The following is a 16094-nucleotide window of genomic DNA, read 5'->3' as shown; positions in this document are numbered from 1 at the left end:
GTAACTGTAACTTTGCATTTGTATTTTATATCTTTGTATCTACATATGTTGAATCTCCACTTGGATATCCGTAACTCAACCGTTACCCGCGACGTCGCACAACGTACTGAAAGTCGACTGCGAATTAAACTCAAACGGACAGCGTCAAATGCGTTTGATAATAGCTGTTGCTCTTGCTCTTGCTGTTGCTGCTGCTGGTGGGAACAGGTGATAAGATAAAAAGAAAACCGGCAAAATGAAAAAATTGCCAACAATCGAATAATTTTTGCCAAAACCTTGTGATCGATCAATGATCGTCGAACGTGACTTTCTTTCTATTTGTTTAGCGCTTTTTAATAATTTTCTAACAGTCTTGTGGTTGATTTAATTTTTTTGTTAACAACTCAATCGAGCACTTGTTTTATTTTAATGTGTGTGACACTGAATGCGCCGCGTTGCGATTAGATAAGGCGCAACGATTTGATTTGATTTCCATGTGGCACAGAAAAAAAATAAAATCAAACGTCATTGATTTGGGTTCGGTTTTATTTATTTATTTTTTTTGCTTATCGCTGTCTCATCGCAAATGGAAGGCGTTTTGCGAATTGATATACGACTTTGCACTGCTCTGCGAAAATGCATAAATTAAATTATAAAGAAAGAAAAAACAAAACCGAGTCTCAACTATATCCGAAATTTGTCATTATTAATCAAAAGCTGCGCGAATTTCACTCTCAATAAATCAACGACGCGACGCATGCGCAACGGATGCTGCGACAGTTGAAGTCAAACACACAAAAGGGGGAGAAGCTGAAGCTGGAGATGGAGCTGGGATGAAGCTCTACAGTTACACACAGTTACACACAGCTGCCCTCGGGTGGATGACAGTGAAAACTGTGTTGAGGGGATTCAACTTGTCAGCGACAAATGCAAATGCTTTTGCAGTCGCAGCAACATGTTGCTGATGTACGCGTATGTTGCACGCAACGATGGCGGCATGTTGCTGATGAATGCTGCCGCTGATCGTTGGGGACAGCGTCAAGAAAGTGAGAGTGTTGCAACGAGTGCCAAAACATGTTGGATAACAGATACCCAGACATTGATAATAGGCCCGGGACAAGTAATAATTGTCTTGCAAAAAAAGTACGAGGGAGATTGAGAATAATTGAAGCAGAAATTCCAGTTTTTAGTTACGAGTTGACAGCTAATGATATTGATAATAAATGTCATTATTTCAAGGGGAAATTTCGTGGATTGTAAAGAAGAAATCAATATTTATGAAATTTTAATAAGAAATTAAATTATGTCATTAGTGCCTTGAAGGCTTTTAACGAGGAAGAATGAGGAATATAGTAAAGTTGAAAATCGAATTTAGTGATAAATCGACAGATAATATAGTGATTATTTTAAGGCGAAATTTTTAGCAAAGTATAAATTATAGAGAAATTCACAAGATGCAAATAATATAATTCTTTTGAATAAAAGGACAATTAATAATAAGTAAGTAGAGGCTAAATAAAGGTAGAGGTAGATTAAGCAGCAATCAAAATACTTCTGCTATTTTAAAAATCACTGAAGTAAATATTCCATGTTTAGTTGTGAATTGATAGCTAATGATATTAGCACTAAAGTCAGCTAAAAACATTTAAGCTACAGTCATTATTTTATGTCGAAAAGTTGGTAGCTTGTAATGAGAAAATGAGAAAGAAATTCGTAAGGTTTTCTGGATGAATTTTGCATTTACTAAACAAGATAGTAATATTTATATTTTACAAAAACCCTCTAAAATTACTATTAAATTACTACACAAAATAGTATTTATATTTTCCATAAATCTATAAAGTATAACGAACTGTCTTATCAAATACACCCAACTTCAACGCCTCCATCAAAAGCTTTGCTAATGCCTGGTTACAAATTGCAGTCCATAAAAGTTTCTCATTTGTGTCCAGATTTATTAATCTCGTTACAAATTTGCCAAGTTTGAAGTGTTTTCCACCCGCTGCTTTTCCCAAACTTGGCGCCAATTCGATGTCTTAAATTACCAAAAGATGATCGTTAACAGCCCATTACACTCATCAGGTTGTCAGTGGACATGTTTGGGGACATGTTTACCAGCAAATTGACACGAAAAAGCCACAAAAAGAGCTTAGAGAAATTTGAGGCGCATCGACGCACACACACACACACGCATACAGTGACACCTTCGCATACTTGCACCACTGTGCAACACTGTGTGGACTGCGAAGTGGACCACCAACATGGTCAGCGTTGAGCTCGATCGATCGATTGCTGCTCTCCTCGTATGCATTTCAAGCGAAACTGAAACCATGAGAGCCTCGTAAAGTCAACAACAAAGCGAAGACTCCGCCAGTGAGTTGGCGAATTGCCAATCCAATCCAATTCACTTCACTCCACTCCGCTCCACTTCAATCTCTGGTCTCGTTAGCTGGGCATGGTCATGGTTGTGAGACTCCGATTTAGTGGCTGTCGCTGTGGTTGTTGCTGTGGTTGTTGCTGTGGTTGTGCGAACGTGCGACACGCAACCGCCAAAACGAACTCTCTGCCATCATCCGATGACAAATTGCAACTGCATTTTGGCTGCTGGCTGATGAAAGGGAAAACCGAAGCGTCTCACTGTTGTGCGGGCAGCTGCACTGACCAAAATCAGTGGCAACTTAGTATTGCAATTAGAGCAAATATTTAAATGAAATCTAAATTTAAAAAGTTTTAAATTGTTTATAGATTGAGTGTTTAAGAACAGTGTAAAGACGCACAAATAAATATGAATTGGTTGCAATTCAAGGTAAGACTCTTAAATAGTTTCTGATTAACCTGTTAGCATTTTCCTTTGTAAATTTAAAAATTTTAAATGATACACAAAAGAAATAAGAATTAAATATGTAATGATTGAAATTGAAGACTTGCTTTAAATCAAAGACACAATTAAAAGTTTTGAACCGTTTACAAATAAATTACTTATGGATTGCTTGGGATTTTTTTTGTGTTTTCGCAATATTAATATTGAAATTTATAAAATTCGTATACTGCAAAAATACTAAAAATATACCAAGTTTTTTTTAAAGGTTATATTGATAAAAAAACGACATTCAAAATATATCATGGAAGAAAAGAGTGCGGTATTAATTTTAGAATATACCAAATTAATATACCGCAAACATACTAAAAATATACCAAAGGCTATTTTAGGTATATTGATACAAGATATACCATAGAGGAGAATTGTGGGATATTTATTTAAAATATACCAAATTATTAACCTCAATAATATTAAAAATTGATACATTCAAAATATACCAGATTGCCAGATTGTATTTCTTAAATAACTTTTACAATTTTTCTCTGATCGCAACCAAATTATAAGGAATATAGTTATGTTTTTATGTACTCGTTTATAGATTGCTTAGAATTTTCATTTATCTATTTAGGAAGTCAAAAAAGCTAAAATCTAAATATATTATATTGTATATATTATATTATTTTTGTGAATTATAATAGTGTTTTTTATAGTTTAAGTGCCAGACAGCTTGTCTATCACTTTTTACTGCTTTTGAAATTTGCATATTTAGGAAGTTATTTCTCAATTGCATTTAGCTTTATTTAATATGCAAATTCTTATAGCTCAATATAATAATATTGCTTTTCTTTTGTTATGCACAACTAACTTACATAGCAGCACTTAAAACTCTCACTTTTCGCCCCAATTTCTCTCAGTTTACGTGTTATTTTATAAATCATAATAAGTTTTGTCAGCGTGGAAACCAATTGCCACTTGTGGCAAGACTTATGAGAGAGAAAGCAGCGACTCAGAAGTCAATCCTCTTTTTGTGATACAGTTTTGAGTGCAGGAAATGCTTCCGCTTCCTTTAGCTGATCTATAGAGAGGGGCTAACTATATAACATATATTTGTATATCTAACTCACCTTCGATGGCGACATTGTTGCATTGCTGCTGCTCGCCTGTGATTTGACCGACTTGGCTGGCGATCGAGGTGGCAGACGATTGCCATTGGCAACATTCTGTTGTTGGACATTTCCATTTCCATTGGTCATCTCACTGGGCCAGACGCTAATATTGCAGATGTCGGCGCGACTGTAGAAACTGCAACCATTGTTGTTGTTGTTACTGTTCAGATGCAGCTGTAGAAAAAAGGAAAACTTGATTTAATTAAAAATGACATCGAAAATTGGTAAAAGCGAATGCCCTGCTCTGACTCTATTCCTCTGCTCTGCTCTGTCTGTCTCTCATAATCAATCAGCTAAAGTTGGGAGCAACATTTCCTGTGCTGCATGTCTCTATTACAATGCAGCTTTTGGTTTCGTTTTGTTGGCCACATAAATCTTGGCCAGTCGAACGAACCAACGAATGAACGATCGAACGTGTCCTCGATGTTGTTGCTGTCGTCTGTCGTAGTTGTTGTCGTCTATCGTCTGTCGTCGTCCCTTTCAATTGTAAAACTGTTTGCCATTTCTTGGATTTTGTGTCTCGCAATGAAGAAATAAATCACACGTTTTTAGTTAATTTCGTACTTTCCCATTTTTGACGTGCGCTGCTCAATTTCAGTTTCAGTTGTTTTTCCTGGACCCCAAAGATTGACTTCTGCATTCAGTTTTCAGTATTACGATTGGATTTTTCGGTTAGACGGTAGTTCGCTTTTGAATGGCAGCAGCAGCAACAGCTGCCGGGATTTGCAGCCGGTGCATGATTCGGTTTCATTAACCCAACTGCTTAATCATCAGGTTGCAGGCAATAAGAGGCGGTAGCCATTTATTGAAAAGGCGCCCCCCTTTTAGACCAGTTCAGTTCAGTTCACTTCAATGCAGGTTCAACGAAATGTTTCCTCTCCATCGATGGGCTTACAATGTTGCAACAACTGCAGCAGCTTTATTGACACAAGTCAAGAGACCTGCCAGCCACACAGACGACAGACAAACATAGACAGACAGTGATCGAATTGTAATGCCACAAACGAGAGGAGACTCCAAACTCGCAACTGTGGTAACTGTGGGAAACTGTGCAATACTCCCAAGCTTGCAACTTGTGGCTTTGTGGCATGTCTGTGATTTGTATTTGCGAATTGTGGTCTATAAATGGCAGCACTTCAGTTCTCAGTTCACGTATTTTTTGTTGTTGGTGTTTCTCTTGCTTATTAACTGATATATCGGTTAAGACCCCATTAAGCCAGCTGTTGCATAGAAACCAACCCAGAACTAGGTAGAACCAAGCTAAGCTAAGATTATGCGAGATTAGACACAGAGTTCTCTTTATTATTATAAAGAACTAACAACCTTTGGCATTCTAAATAGTAGCGTTCAATGTGGCATTGATCTGCAAAACTTTTACTTGTTGGTATAAGGAAATAACTATCAAGAATTCGTGTTAAATAAAAGCTTATTTGTTTTGATAATACTTCTCATTTAAAATAATATTTATGAAGTCATTAAATAAACTAACAAACTAAATAAATAATTGAAACACATCTCTATGATCATATGAGGAAATAACTATCAAGAATTCAAGTAAAATAAAAAGTCGTCGACTAAAATACTAAGAGCAATAAATGATTTAATTTCATCTTCATGAGCATATGAATCGAGAATTTATGTACAATAGAACAAAAGCATATTTTAATAGCTAACACTTTCATTATAAAAACCGTTTACCACAAAATGTAATAATTGAAAACGATCCCTATGAATACTTTAGGTTATTTCCTTTCATAGTTTGCTATAAGATTAAGAATCATCAACAGAATAGTTGTATTTGCTTTTAAAGTTTTTTTATAAGCTTAAGAATCGTTAGCTAAACTCTCGAGAGTTCTTAAGCTTAGCTAAATCTCAACTCCACCACCTGACAATAAGTTATAACGAATAAAAGATTTTTTTTAAAAAACCGTTTATGTGTTCTTTATATTCTGAAATAATAAAGCACACAAATAATTGAATCTCATCTGTATGAATAGTTCAAGTTCTTTCGGTTCATAGTTGTTGACGATTGTTGACGATTCTTAATCTTACATCTATTAAGAATCGTCAACAGTTTAAGCTCATTTCTCAAAGCTCTTTAATAAGATTAAGAATCGTTAGCTCAACTCCAAAAGTTTTTTAGCTTATCCATTTCTCCATTCTACAATCTCCAACTGTTTCTCATTATAGACCTTTTTCCCTCTCATTTCTCTCACTGCTACTCAAATTTCTGGTTCTATGCCAGTCGATCATCAACTTTCTATTGAAATTCAAATGGCAAAAGCAGACTAAAAAAGAAGAAGGAATCACTTGACTTCACTCACCTGTGCTGCATTTCCATTTGCATTATCAGCGGCAGTTGCCTCATCAGCGATCTGTTGCTGCTGTTGTTGTTGTTGCTGTTTAGAGTCAATGCGAGACTGTTGCTGATGTTTGTGATTATTGTAGTTGTTGTTGTTATTGTTGTTGGCATTCAACAGTTGTTGCGACTGTTGACTGTTGCTGCTGCTGTTGTTGTTGTCGCTTTGCAGTTGTTTATAGCAATTGTTGCTAATGATGTGTCTTGTGTTGTGGTTGTTGTTGTTGCTGTGGCTGCCATCGCTGCTTTGGCTGCCCGACTGCAATTGCATTTCCATGTCCATGACGCTGACAACGACGCCGCTGCGCTGCATTTGAGTGACTCGCGAGGTTGCCGAGGTCTCTGTGTGGACACCGTTCGAATTGGACGATGAACAGGCGCTGCTGCTGTCGTAGTTGCTGTTGCTGCCACTCCCACTGCCAACCAGCACGACACCAACACTAACAGCACTTGTAGCTATGCTTGCAGTGGTTGCTGTTGTCGATGTGCTCACCAGCGTCTCCTTGTTCTCCTTATCAGAGTCGTCGCTGGTTGTTGTTGCTGTTGCTCCTGCTGCTGTTGTTCCGACTGTTGCTGCTGCTGTGGCGCCAGAGGTTGTCGACGAGATGGCAGCCGACTGCAGACCATCGACAGTAGATGTTGCTGTTACTGCTGCTGTTGCTCCTGCTGTGGTTGCCGCTGTGTAGAGCCAACCCTCGTCGTCGTCATCCGAAGAGGCATCAGCCGATTTGAGTATCTGCAGAGCATAAAAAAATATAGTTAGTATGGCAAAATTAAACAATAACAACAACAACACAAACAAACAAATAGCAACATCAGCAAAACGACAACAACATGCAAAATGCTGTGTGGGCTGCGTTGGCTGAAGTGAAGAGAAGAGATGCAATGGAATAAAATGAGTTGGAACTGAACGAAGATGTGGATGGATGTGCTCAATGCAATGGCAATGCCAACAGATGAAGATGAAGTAGTGGAAAATGAAGTTTAATTAGCGTTACTTGCGCAAAATGGCAAATTGTAACTTGTAGTCACAACAGCAACAGCCAACACCAACAACAACAATTGCAGCTACAAATTGTTGTGGTTGCTGCAGCAGCACGTCGCATGAGTAGCAAAAATCTTTTGAGCTTCGTCTCAAATGCCGGTGCGCGTCTTGACTTCTTCTCCTTCACTGCTGAAGGAGGCGGAGTTGCCGCTGTGCCGCCCTCAACTGCAACCAGCAACAGTTGCTGCTGTCGTTTTCTCTCTATGCTTGCAATTTATATTAATGCCGCGACGTTTCATTTGGATTGTGTTGGCAAGGCGGCGACCTTAAGCTTCGACTACAGTTTTGTTGCTGTGGTGTTGCTGCCAATGCACTTGTCAATGCTCTCTGCCTCTTGGATGTTGCACGTGATGTAGCAGCAACAACAAACAGAGCAAAGCTTGGAGTGCTCTGAGCCCATCAAACATGTGATTGCAATGCAAATAAGTCAACTTTATTAAGCGCGTTTCACTGCAGCTTTGAAAGTGTAACTAAACCTTTATAAGCAAATCTTTTCGAGAGTTGTTCAAACTGTTTTAAATATATAACGAGTGTGCTCGGCTCCGTAATGAGTTTCGCTTTCTTTAGGAAAATCCCCTTTCGATATTGTGCAGCATTATGAATTTTGCAACAATTGGAATTTAATTTAACTAACTTTTGAAATTTATAAATATTGCTTGCATTTTAAAATACAAGAAGTAGAAGATGTTTTATAAGCTAAGACATGACAGTTTGTTATTTTGATTGACAATTTGGTATATTTTTCACTCAGTGGTATATTTTTAATACAAAACTATACCATTATACCAATATAAAGATATCTAAAATATGCCGCATTTAGTATTTTCATATATTAATTCGGTATATTTTTAAAATAATACCGAACTGCTTCGTATTTTCTTGTTACATTGCTTAACGATCTGATATATTTTGGTATATTTTAAGAATAATACCACACTGTTTCGTATTTCGACTATATCGACAATTTATGTCTTACTTATTTCTTACTTTGGTTAACAATTTGGTATATTTTATGATCTGTGGTATATTTTAAATGTAGTGGTATATCGATACCAAATAAATAGCTTTGTAAAATATACCGACTTCAGTATTTTTCGGTATTTTAATAATGATACCGCACTGTTCTGTTTTTATTACATGTTTTTACTACTTTTTTTTTCATCAATCAAATATTTGTTTTAGCATTACACAAAATATAAATTTGTTTACTACATTTCTGACTCATTAACATTGCTGATCTCATCCTTAGTCTGATATTCTTTTCGTCGGCTAGTTTTGAGAACTTTGAATGTGAACTTTTGACACGGAACAGCAGTTGTCTATTTTTGACAGCGCATATTTTGAGCTGTTGAACCGTTGGCCTCTGACACAGTTGAAGCAACTTTAGCCTCAGGGGCAGGTGTTTGACTTTGGTCTATGTTAAAAGTATCTTAAACCCTACGAAAGTCTATTTATTGATGTCTAATGATTAATGATGGAAGCGGCAAAGTGACTACCAGATAATGAGGCAAACAAAGTTAATTAAGAAATTGTTAGAGAGGCATGCCAGAGTTTTGACTACATAGACAGATCGGCAAATATGTTGTTTAATAATAAATTAATTAGTTTGTAAGAGGATGCAAAACATGCAAATTAGTTTGAAGCCAAAAAAAAAACAAAGCGGGAGACATGATGAATGTCTGTCAGTTTGTCCATCGGATTCGATTGATGCTAGGTCGAAGGTTGCTGCGCAGTTAAAGAATCTTGATACCCAAACACCAGAGAGTGAAGACCGCGCACCTGCTGATAACGGTACTTACTTGCTGCTGGGCCACGGCCAACGCCAGATCAGCATCTCCATCGCCAGCTGCATCGGTGCCCGCTCCACTCGTCTCATTATCCGTGTCCAGATGCTTGAAATAGAAGATGGCGCAGTTCTTGGACTTGCGATTCGAGCGATTGAACTTGGAGGTGTCATTGTGGCCACGATGTGCCGCAGTTGTGGTTGTCGCCGATGACGATGACTTTCGCAGCACTGTCGGCGACTTGTTTAGGTCGAGACCATGACCATTATGATTATTATTATGATGGTGATGGTGGTGTGTATTGGGTGTAATGACAGCCACAGCGATGCTCTTCGGCTTGGCACTGTGATGATGTTGGCACTGCGGCAACATTTTGTTGCCGTGTCGCGTCTGCAACAGCGACACATTTGTCGAACTGTTGCCATTTGTCTGTGACTGCGACATCTCCGCTTGCTGTTGTTGTGTGGAACTAATGCCAAGGCGGCGACTATGCGCCACAGTGGTGGCAACAACAGCTGTGGCACCACAACTGCAAACGTTGCGACGATGCAGTTGCTGCACCTGCTCCAGATCGCTGCTCTCGGAGTCCGCCTCAAAGTCGGTGAGCGTTGCCGGAGCGGTGGGTGAGTTCTGGTTGAGTTTTGTTTGGCGCCAAGCGCGTTTTGCAATCACAAAGTCAACAACGTCCGCTGAATTATCGTCTTCTTCGTCTGGTTCCTCGTCAGCCTCGTCACCGGGCTTTGGTTTTTTTTGTGAGGGAACAAGAATTGGTTAGGCAAATGCAAGTTGCAGGCAAAGTTAGGTCAGAAGTTCACACACACAAACACACGAACACACGCACACACAGTTTACAGTGCTGCCAACTTGGGCGGAATCAACGAAATGCTTCAGGATCTGTTTTTTTTTTGGCGGGGTTAGGTTTTTGTTTTTTAGGTTTTCTTTTTATGGAAAGTTGACAATACTGTAGAAGGCATGCATAATTCTAACTAGCAAACATAGAATATATCAACAAGAACTACAATACACAATACAAAACAACAACAAGAACTACAAGAAAACGCACAAATTTGGCACAAGAGAATATTATGCAAATTGTATGCAGTTTTCAGTTTACGGTTTTCTAGTTTTCTTCAGTCTTTCGGTCTTCAGTCTTGAGTTTACCTTTTGGGTTGCGATACAATCGCGTGACTGATCCTCAGTTGCCGCTGGCACGTTGGCGGAGACAATCTCTGTGGCAGCAACTTGACAACGTTGCAACAACAACTCTGCTGAATTGTGACTTGCTGCACTCTCGCACTCCAGATCCAAATCGGAGACCACTTCGTTCAGATCGTCCTCGGTGGCAGCGTCTCCTTCTTCGCCCTCGTAGCCAAATGAATCGTCTTCCGTATCGTCGTCGTCATCCAAGCCAGTCTGTAAAATGGAAAACATTCGAGATTGTTTGCATGAGTTGATGTTGCAGATGCAAATGTTAAGATATAATAAATGATATATATTAAATCGACTTGAACTTGCTTCAAAGAGTTTCAAGAGAGAAAGGAGATATCAAACATAATCTAGATGTCAGATCGAAGAATAAAGTTATTTAAAACGAGATTATTCTTTACAAAATTTCATGGATAACAGAACAAAGTTATCTTAAGCGAGATTACTTTTTACATAATTTCAGGGATTACAGAACAAAGTTATCTAAGCCGAGATTGGTTTTCTACATGATTTCAGGTAATGATAAATTATATGATTTAATATCACTCTATACAGATCATTTTAAACTTAGTGATGAGTTACTATAGATCAGTCTCGACTGCATACATCGAGATAATTTTCTGAATAGGAGAATAAGGTTATCTAAATCAAGATTATTCTCTACATTCCCAGAGAATTAAGTTAATGAAATGGAGATTAATCTATACAAAATTTCATAGATACAAAAAAAAAGTTATTAATCAAGATTACATAACGTCCACGAATCAAAGAAATTTCTTAATAAAATCGAGTTGATATAAATCAAAAAATATCTCATAAGAATGGCACTCAAATTCAAATAATAATTATAGAAAAATTCCCAAAACAATCATATTTAAATCATGAAGAAAATTAACTTCAAATATAAAATTCATATATTTTTTCCACTTTTAATAATTCTTTCTTATTTTATATTTATTCATTTTATATTTTCTAATAATTTTCCTTGATAATAATTAATAATTTTATATTTTGTAATAATTTCCCTTACTTTACTTTTAATGATTTCCCTTTATTTTTTTTTTGTAAGTTTTGCCAACCATATTTGATTGCCACTTAAAACTCTTTCTCTGAAGAGTTTTTACACTCTGGTGCATTCAATTTTTCCGACTTTTTGCTGATTAGCCTGGCAATGTGAAGTTTGAGTTTTTAATTGGTCGCCTTGATTGCGATCAGAGGAAAGAGCATAACATATCGTATAAATGTTGCTCGCAAAACTCTTGTGGTCAGTCTCATAATTTTTCACAATTTTCACACAAATTTTCCCATTGGCCTTTCAACGCTTTTCGCTTTGGTCATCACGTAACCATCTCGCCAGCTAGTTGGCATGCTTTCTGAGTTTTTTTTTTTGAGCTTCCTTCTTCACATATGTTATAATTGCTTTCAATTGCACACGGGGGCCAAGAGCCAGACAAACAGACATAAAATAAAAGGAAAATGTGTACAGCGACAGAGTGAGAGAGAGAGAGAGGGAGAGAGACAGACAAACAGTTGTTGGCCCACCAGACAGATGACAGATAATCCAAAAAACCAAAACAACAACAATAAAAAAATGTCTAGTGGAAATAACAAAAAGCGAGGCGCACACGTCATGTGGGTGGCAGATGAAGAGGAGAAGGAGGAGTCAAGGGAGGTGAAGGGGTAGCATACTCTTCATATTTTGCGGGGGCGGGCCTTGACGCCCCCTTGAAACATGAACACACAAGTGTTAGGTGTTAAGTTGTTCAAGAGCTTTTGTTTTGCTTTATTTTTTTGGGAAAGCAGCAACTTGTTGTTGGCATCTTAACCTCATTTGACCTTGAAAGTGCCTCCCCCTCTCCCACCCTCCTCGCTTTGCTATTACATTTTTCTGTATGTTCATAAAAATAATCAGAACATTTCATTATGTATTACCTCATTGAATTCAAAGCTTCTTTATAGCCCCCAGAACATTAACAAGTTTTTCTTTTAGCTTTTAGCGGATTTTGCGTAATTCTGGCCAAAAGAATTTCCAATTTCCATTTTCATTTCCATGTTAACGAGCTACGCTGAAGGTCAAAAGCAATGCTACATTCCTGATTCTTTGCAGGCATAAAAATTGATGATTTATCGTGTATTGAGCACTTGGAGGCGCCTTCTTCTGATTGTTGTGTTTATTTATGATAAACAAGACATTAGCGATTTTCCTTTTGAAAAGCTGGCAGCAGGTGAAACTGTGCCAGACAAATAAAGGAGAAGAGCTTGTAAATTACTTTCAGCTGGACAACACTACACATCAATTTCATGATAAACAAAATGTAAGAATGAAGTATTAAACGATGCCCAACGATCACTCAAACTGTAAACACTATTCAGTTTTCAGTTTATGTTTCAGTTTGAAACTCAATCGAAACATCTGGCTATTCTCACTTTCTAACCATTTGCATAGTGTTCACCCGCATTTGTAACGCTCTCTCGAAAATTAGATGGGGAAGTTGTGGGGAGGGGAAAACATGACAGTAATCCAATAAAATCTAACGACAAGCTGCTAAACACGACAACAACCAACATAATCCATGACTGACCCTTTTTTTTGAACGAGTTACGAGCAGCAATAGAGATGAGTGTTTTGAAATTTCAGAAATAGAAAAATAAATCGGATTAGTGTAAGAATATAAATGAAGAAGTAAATCTAAACCTTATGAACGAATAACAAATTATAATATTAGAAAAAAAGGCATCAATTTTAAAGTCCTTAAATACCTTGATTAACAAAACTAAATTAAAAAATTAAAAGTATATCTACAAAATATAATCCAAAAGATGAATCTTCAAGGTATAGTCTAGTAGGTACAGTAAATACTAAATTTCGTATAGAGGTATTTAGTTTAATAATCTTTGAAAAACATAAACAACAAAGCTAAATTTGATCAAATTTACTTAAAAAGTATATTGCGTTGAGTTACAGAAAATTGCGTCTATTTTTTATATGTGAATGTTGAAGATTTGTTTAAACAGTTCAGAAATAAAGAATGATATCATACAGTGCTTTAAATTACGCATCAGAAATATCTAAAATATATGTTATAAATTTATCTAAATAAGTTGTGATGCAGTTCAATTCATCTGTTCAGTTTATCATCATATTAAGAGTCTATGCAAAATATGAATATATCTGTCACATCAAGTTTGTCATATAAAAAGTATTAATAAAATATGAATATATCTAAATTTGATGTGATGTAGTTCAGTTCATTTCTAGAAATCATCTCAGCTTCTCTCTCTCTCTCTCTCTCTGCCTCTGTCTACTTCTCTCTTTCATCAGCCTACAGCTACTCGAAGTCTTGTTTGATCTCGTAGTTTTGGTCTTGTTCTTCTTGTTCTACACAATTTATGAACTTATTATGCAAAATTCCTGCGCGATCTCGAGACGCGGCAACGCCTGCCACAAATAGAGATAGAGACGCGGCATTACTTGCAACATGCCTTAGTTGGAAACTGAAGTTCAGGTTTATCGCGACGCACTTCACGCGAACTCCGCAAAAGGGGCGTCGAGGGCAGGAGGCGTGGCAGCGGAGCTGGACACGTGACTTTGCCGTGTTGGCAGCTTAGCACCTCATTTGACTGACTTGGTGTTTCCTTTTCTCGCTCGCTTAAACTATCATTAAGGTTGCCTTTGGGCCAAAGTGCGATAAGCATCTGCCACGTAAACGACAACTGCAACTTACAACTTACAACTTACAACTCAGAGCAACAACAACAAACACGCAATCTTTCGCTCTGTCACAAATTCTCATGTCATTTCTCATTGGGTTGAGCAACCTTCCGCAGAACTTTTACCACAGCGACTTGAATATGTGTTGCAGGTAGTACTCCAAAATCCGATTACTCGATAAGTCTTTTTTGGTATTTCTATTTTTTGTGCTGTGGGAAATTTGTTGTCAAGTTTTCTTGTTGTTGATTGCTTTTGGCTACTGTTTCTTCCTTTTTCTGACTACATATTTTTTATGGTCTCTTTGTTTATTTGTATTTGAAAACATTATTATGAATTTCTCACACGCGGGCATTTAATTATCGTTAAACACTTTCATGTCATCGATGTGTAGGGGAACACCTCAATTAACATATTGAGCTTGGGTGTATGTGACGGTGTGTGTGTGTGTGTGCATGTGTGTGTGTGTGTGTGTAATTATCGTGCAATAAAAACGTGAGCTGCAACTGGAAATTGTTAGTTGTATAGCATAGTGAACACAACTTCACAACTTGTATTCGTTCACGTCTATGCGCTGACAGCTGCTTATTTATTGCTATTTCAGGGTGGCATTAGATTGAGACACTCAAACAAATTATTGTGATACTATTATAAGGTTTAGAATTTACTTAGAAGCAAAAATGAGAGAAGAAATTCTATAAAATTGTAGAAAACAGTACAAAATTGTTTAATATTCTGCAATTTACATAGATCATAGAAAATAATTATATGGTTGCTGCTTAGCCGCAGCATAAATTTAAGTACTAATTTTTAAAGATGCTGCATTATTGTAAAACGCAATAGGAAAGTTTACTAGTAGGGCATGATTTCATGATGTATGTTTTAAAGTTTTATTCTGCCACATTCAGAAATATCGAGAGAGAGAGAGAGAGAGAATGTAAAAATGCGACTAGACTTCATGTCGCAGTCAGAAATCTTTAAAAAGAGAGAGAATCGAACAATGTGACCAGACTTCATGACTTTAAATACACTGATTCGTTAAGTAATCATTGAAAACTAGATTCAATCTAGGTAAATGATATTTGTTTGGGACCAGAGTTAATTAGTATAACACTTTGATTGAAGTTTTTTGATTTCTATTTTGATATTTAATTATTTACTTCCACAACATAATCAGAAATCAATATTGAGAGAGAGAGAGAATATAGCTTCATGTCACACTCAGAAATCTAGAAGAAGAGAATCTAATAACGTGACCAGATTTTATGTCACGTTCAGAAATCTTGAAGAAGAGAGAGAATATAATAATGTGACCAAACTTTAGGTCTAGAATAAGAAAGAGAATATGACAATGTGACCAAAGTTCGTGTCCTTCAATATACTTATTCATTACTACTGTATTGTTTTGGTATTTGAATGGAGATACAGCAATATTATTTAATTTCCTTTACAACTAATTTCACGCTGCCCTTTTCTGAGTGTACTAAGATTGATCAAACAATATGAATAGTTCTTATTGTTTGCTTTAAATTTAACAGGTTCTAATGTCGCCAGAAATTAATTGTTGTATAGTACAACAGCTGGTAAATAGTTGTCTTATATCATTGAAGTATTCATCTCGATGTGAATGCCATAATTATGAAATAATTCACATGGAATTTAAATCCGTTTACAGAGCGTCAACACAAATGCCATGCAAAAGTCGACGATGGTGCGAACGAAAAATTGCAGACACAACAAACAACAGGCAACAAAAACATTGACTGCAGCAACAACAACATCAACAGCAGCAATGGCAATGACAACACTGTTGCAACAAATGCGAACGCGTTGACAACCCACAGGCAACAAGAGAGACACAACGAGAGAAAGAAAAAAAGCAAATAAAACATGCAAAGCTGACTTTTGCTGCCAGCAACTGTGTGTTGCACCCGCTGCAGCAGCAGCAGCAACAATATTATTACTTTCATTGTGCTGTTGCGAGGCAGCAACACACAAAAAAAAAGAAGCAAAACATTTCCTGGT

At 37.0% G+C, this 16094-nt stretch overlaps 1 protein-coding gene across 5 annotated transcripts in view; it reads right to left on the bottom strand.

The window, feature by feature from the left end:
• The window catches only part of LOC132790715 (klarsicht protein), a 171910-nt gene that overhangs the window by 20154 nt on the left and 135662 nt on the right, over nt 1-16094 (bottom strand). For 3 of the 5 annotated variants that reach the window (XM_060799353.1, XM_060799356.1, XM_060799354.1), the window contains 4 exons: nt 10316-10567; nt 9170-9892; nt 6291-7061; nt 3925-4140 (listed from right to left, as the gene is read on the bottom strand). In XM_060799353.1, coding sequence (XP_060655336.1) covers nt 3925-4140; nt 6291-7061; nt 9170-9892; nt 10316-10567 — 1962 coding nt within the window. The remainder of the gene's footprint in view (nt 1-3924; nt 4141-6290; nt 7062-9169; nt 9893-10315; nt 10568-16094) is intronic. The other 2 variants (XM_060799355.1, XM_060799360.1) reach the window with 1 other exon arrangement.

The sequence above is a fragment of the Drosophila nasuta genome, chromosome 3 (assembly GCF_023558535.2).
Source record: "Drosophila nasuta strain 15112-1781.00 chromosome 3, ASM2355853v1, whole genome shotgun sequence".
Lineage (NCBI taxonomy): Eukaryota > Metazoa > Arthropoda > Insecta > Diptera > Drosophilidae > Drosophila > Drosophila nasuta.
The sequence above is the reverse complement of the archived record's forward strand: the minus strand, read 5'-3'. Positions and strand labels throughout refer to the sequence as shown.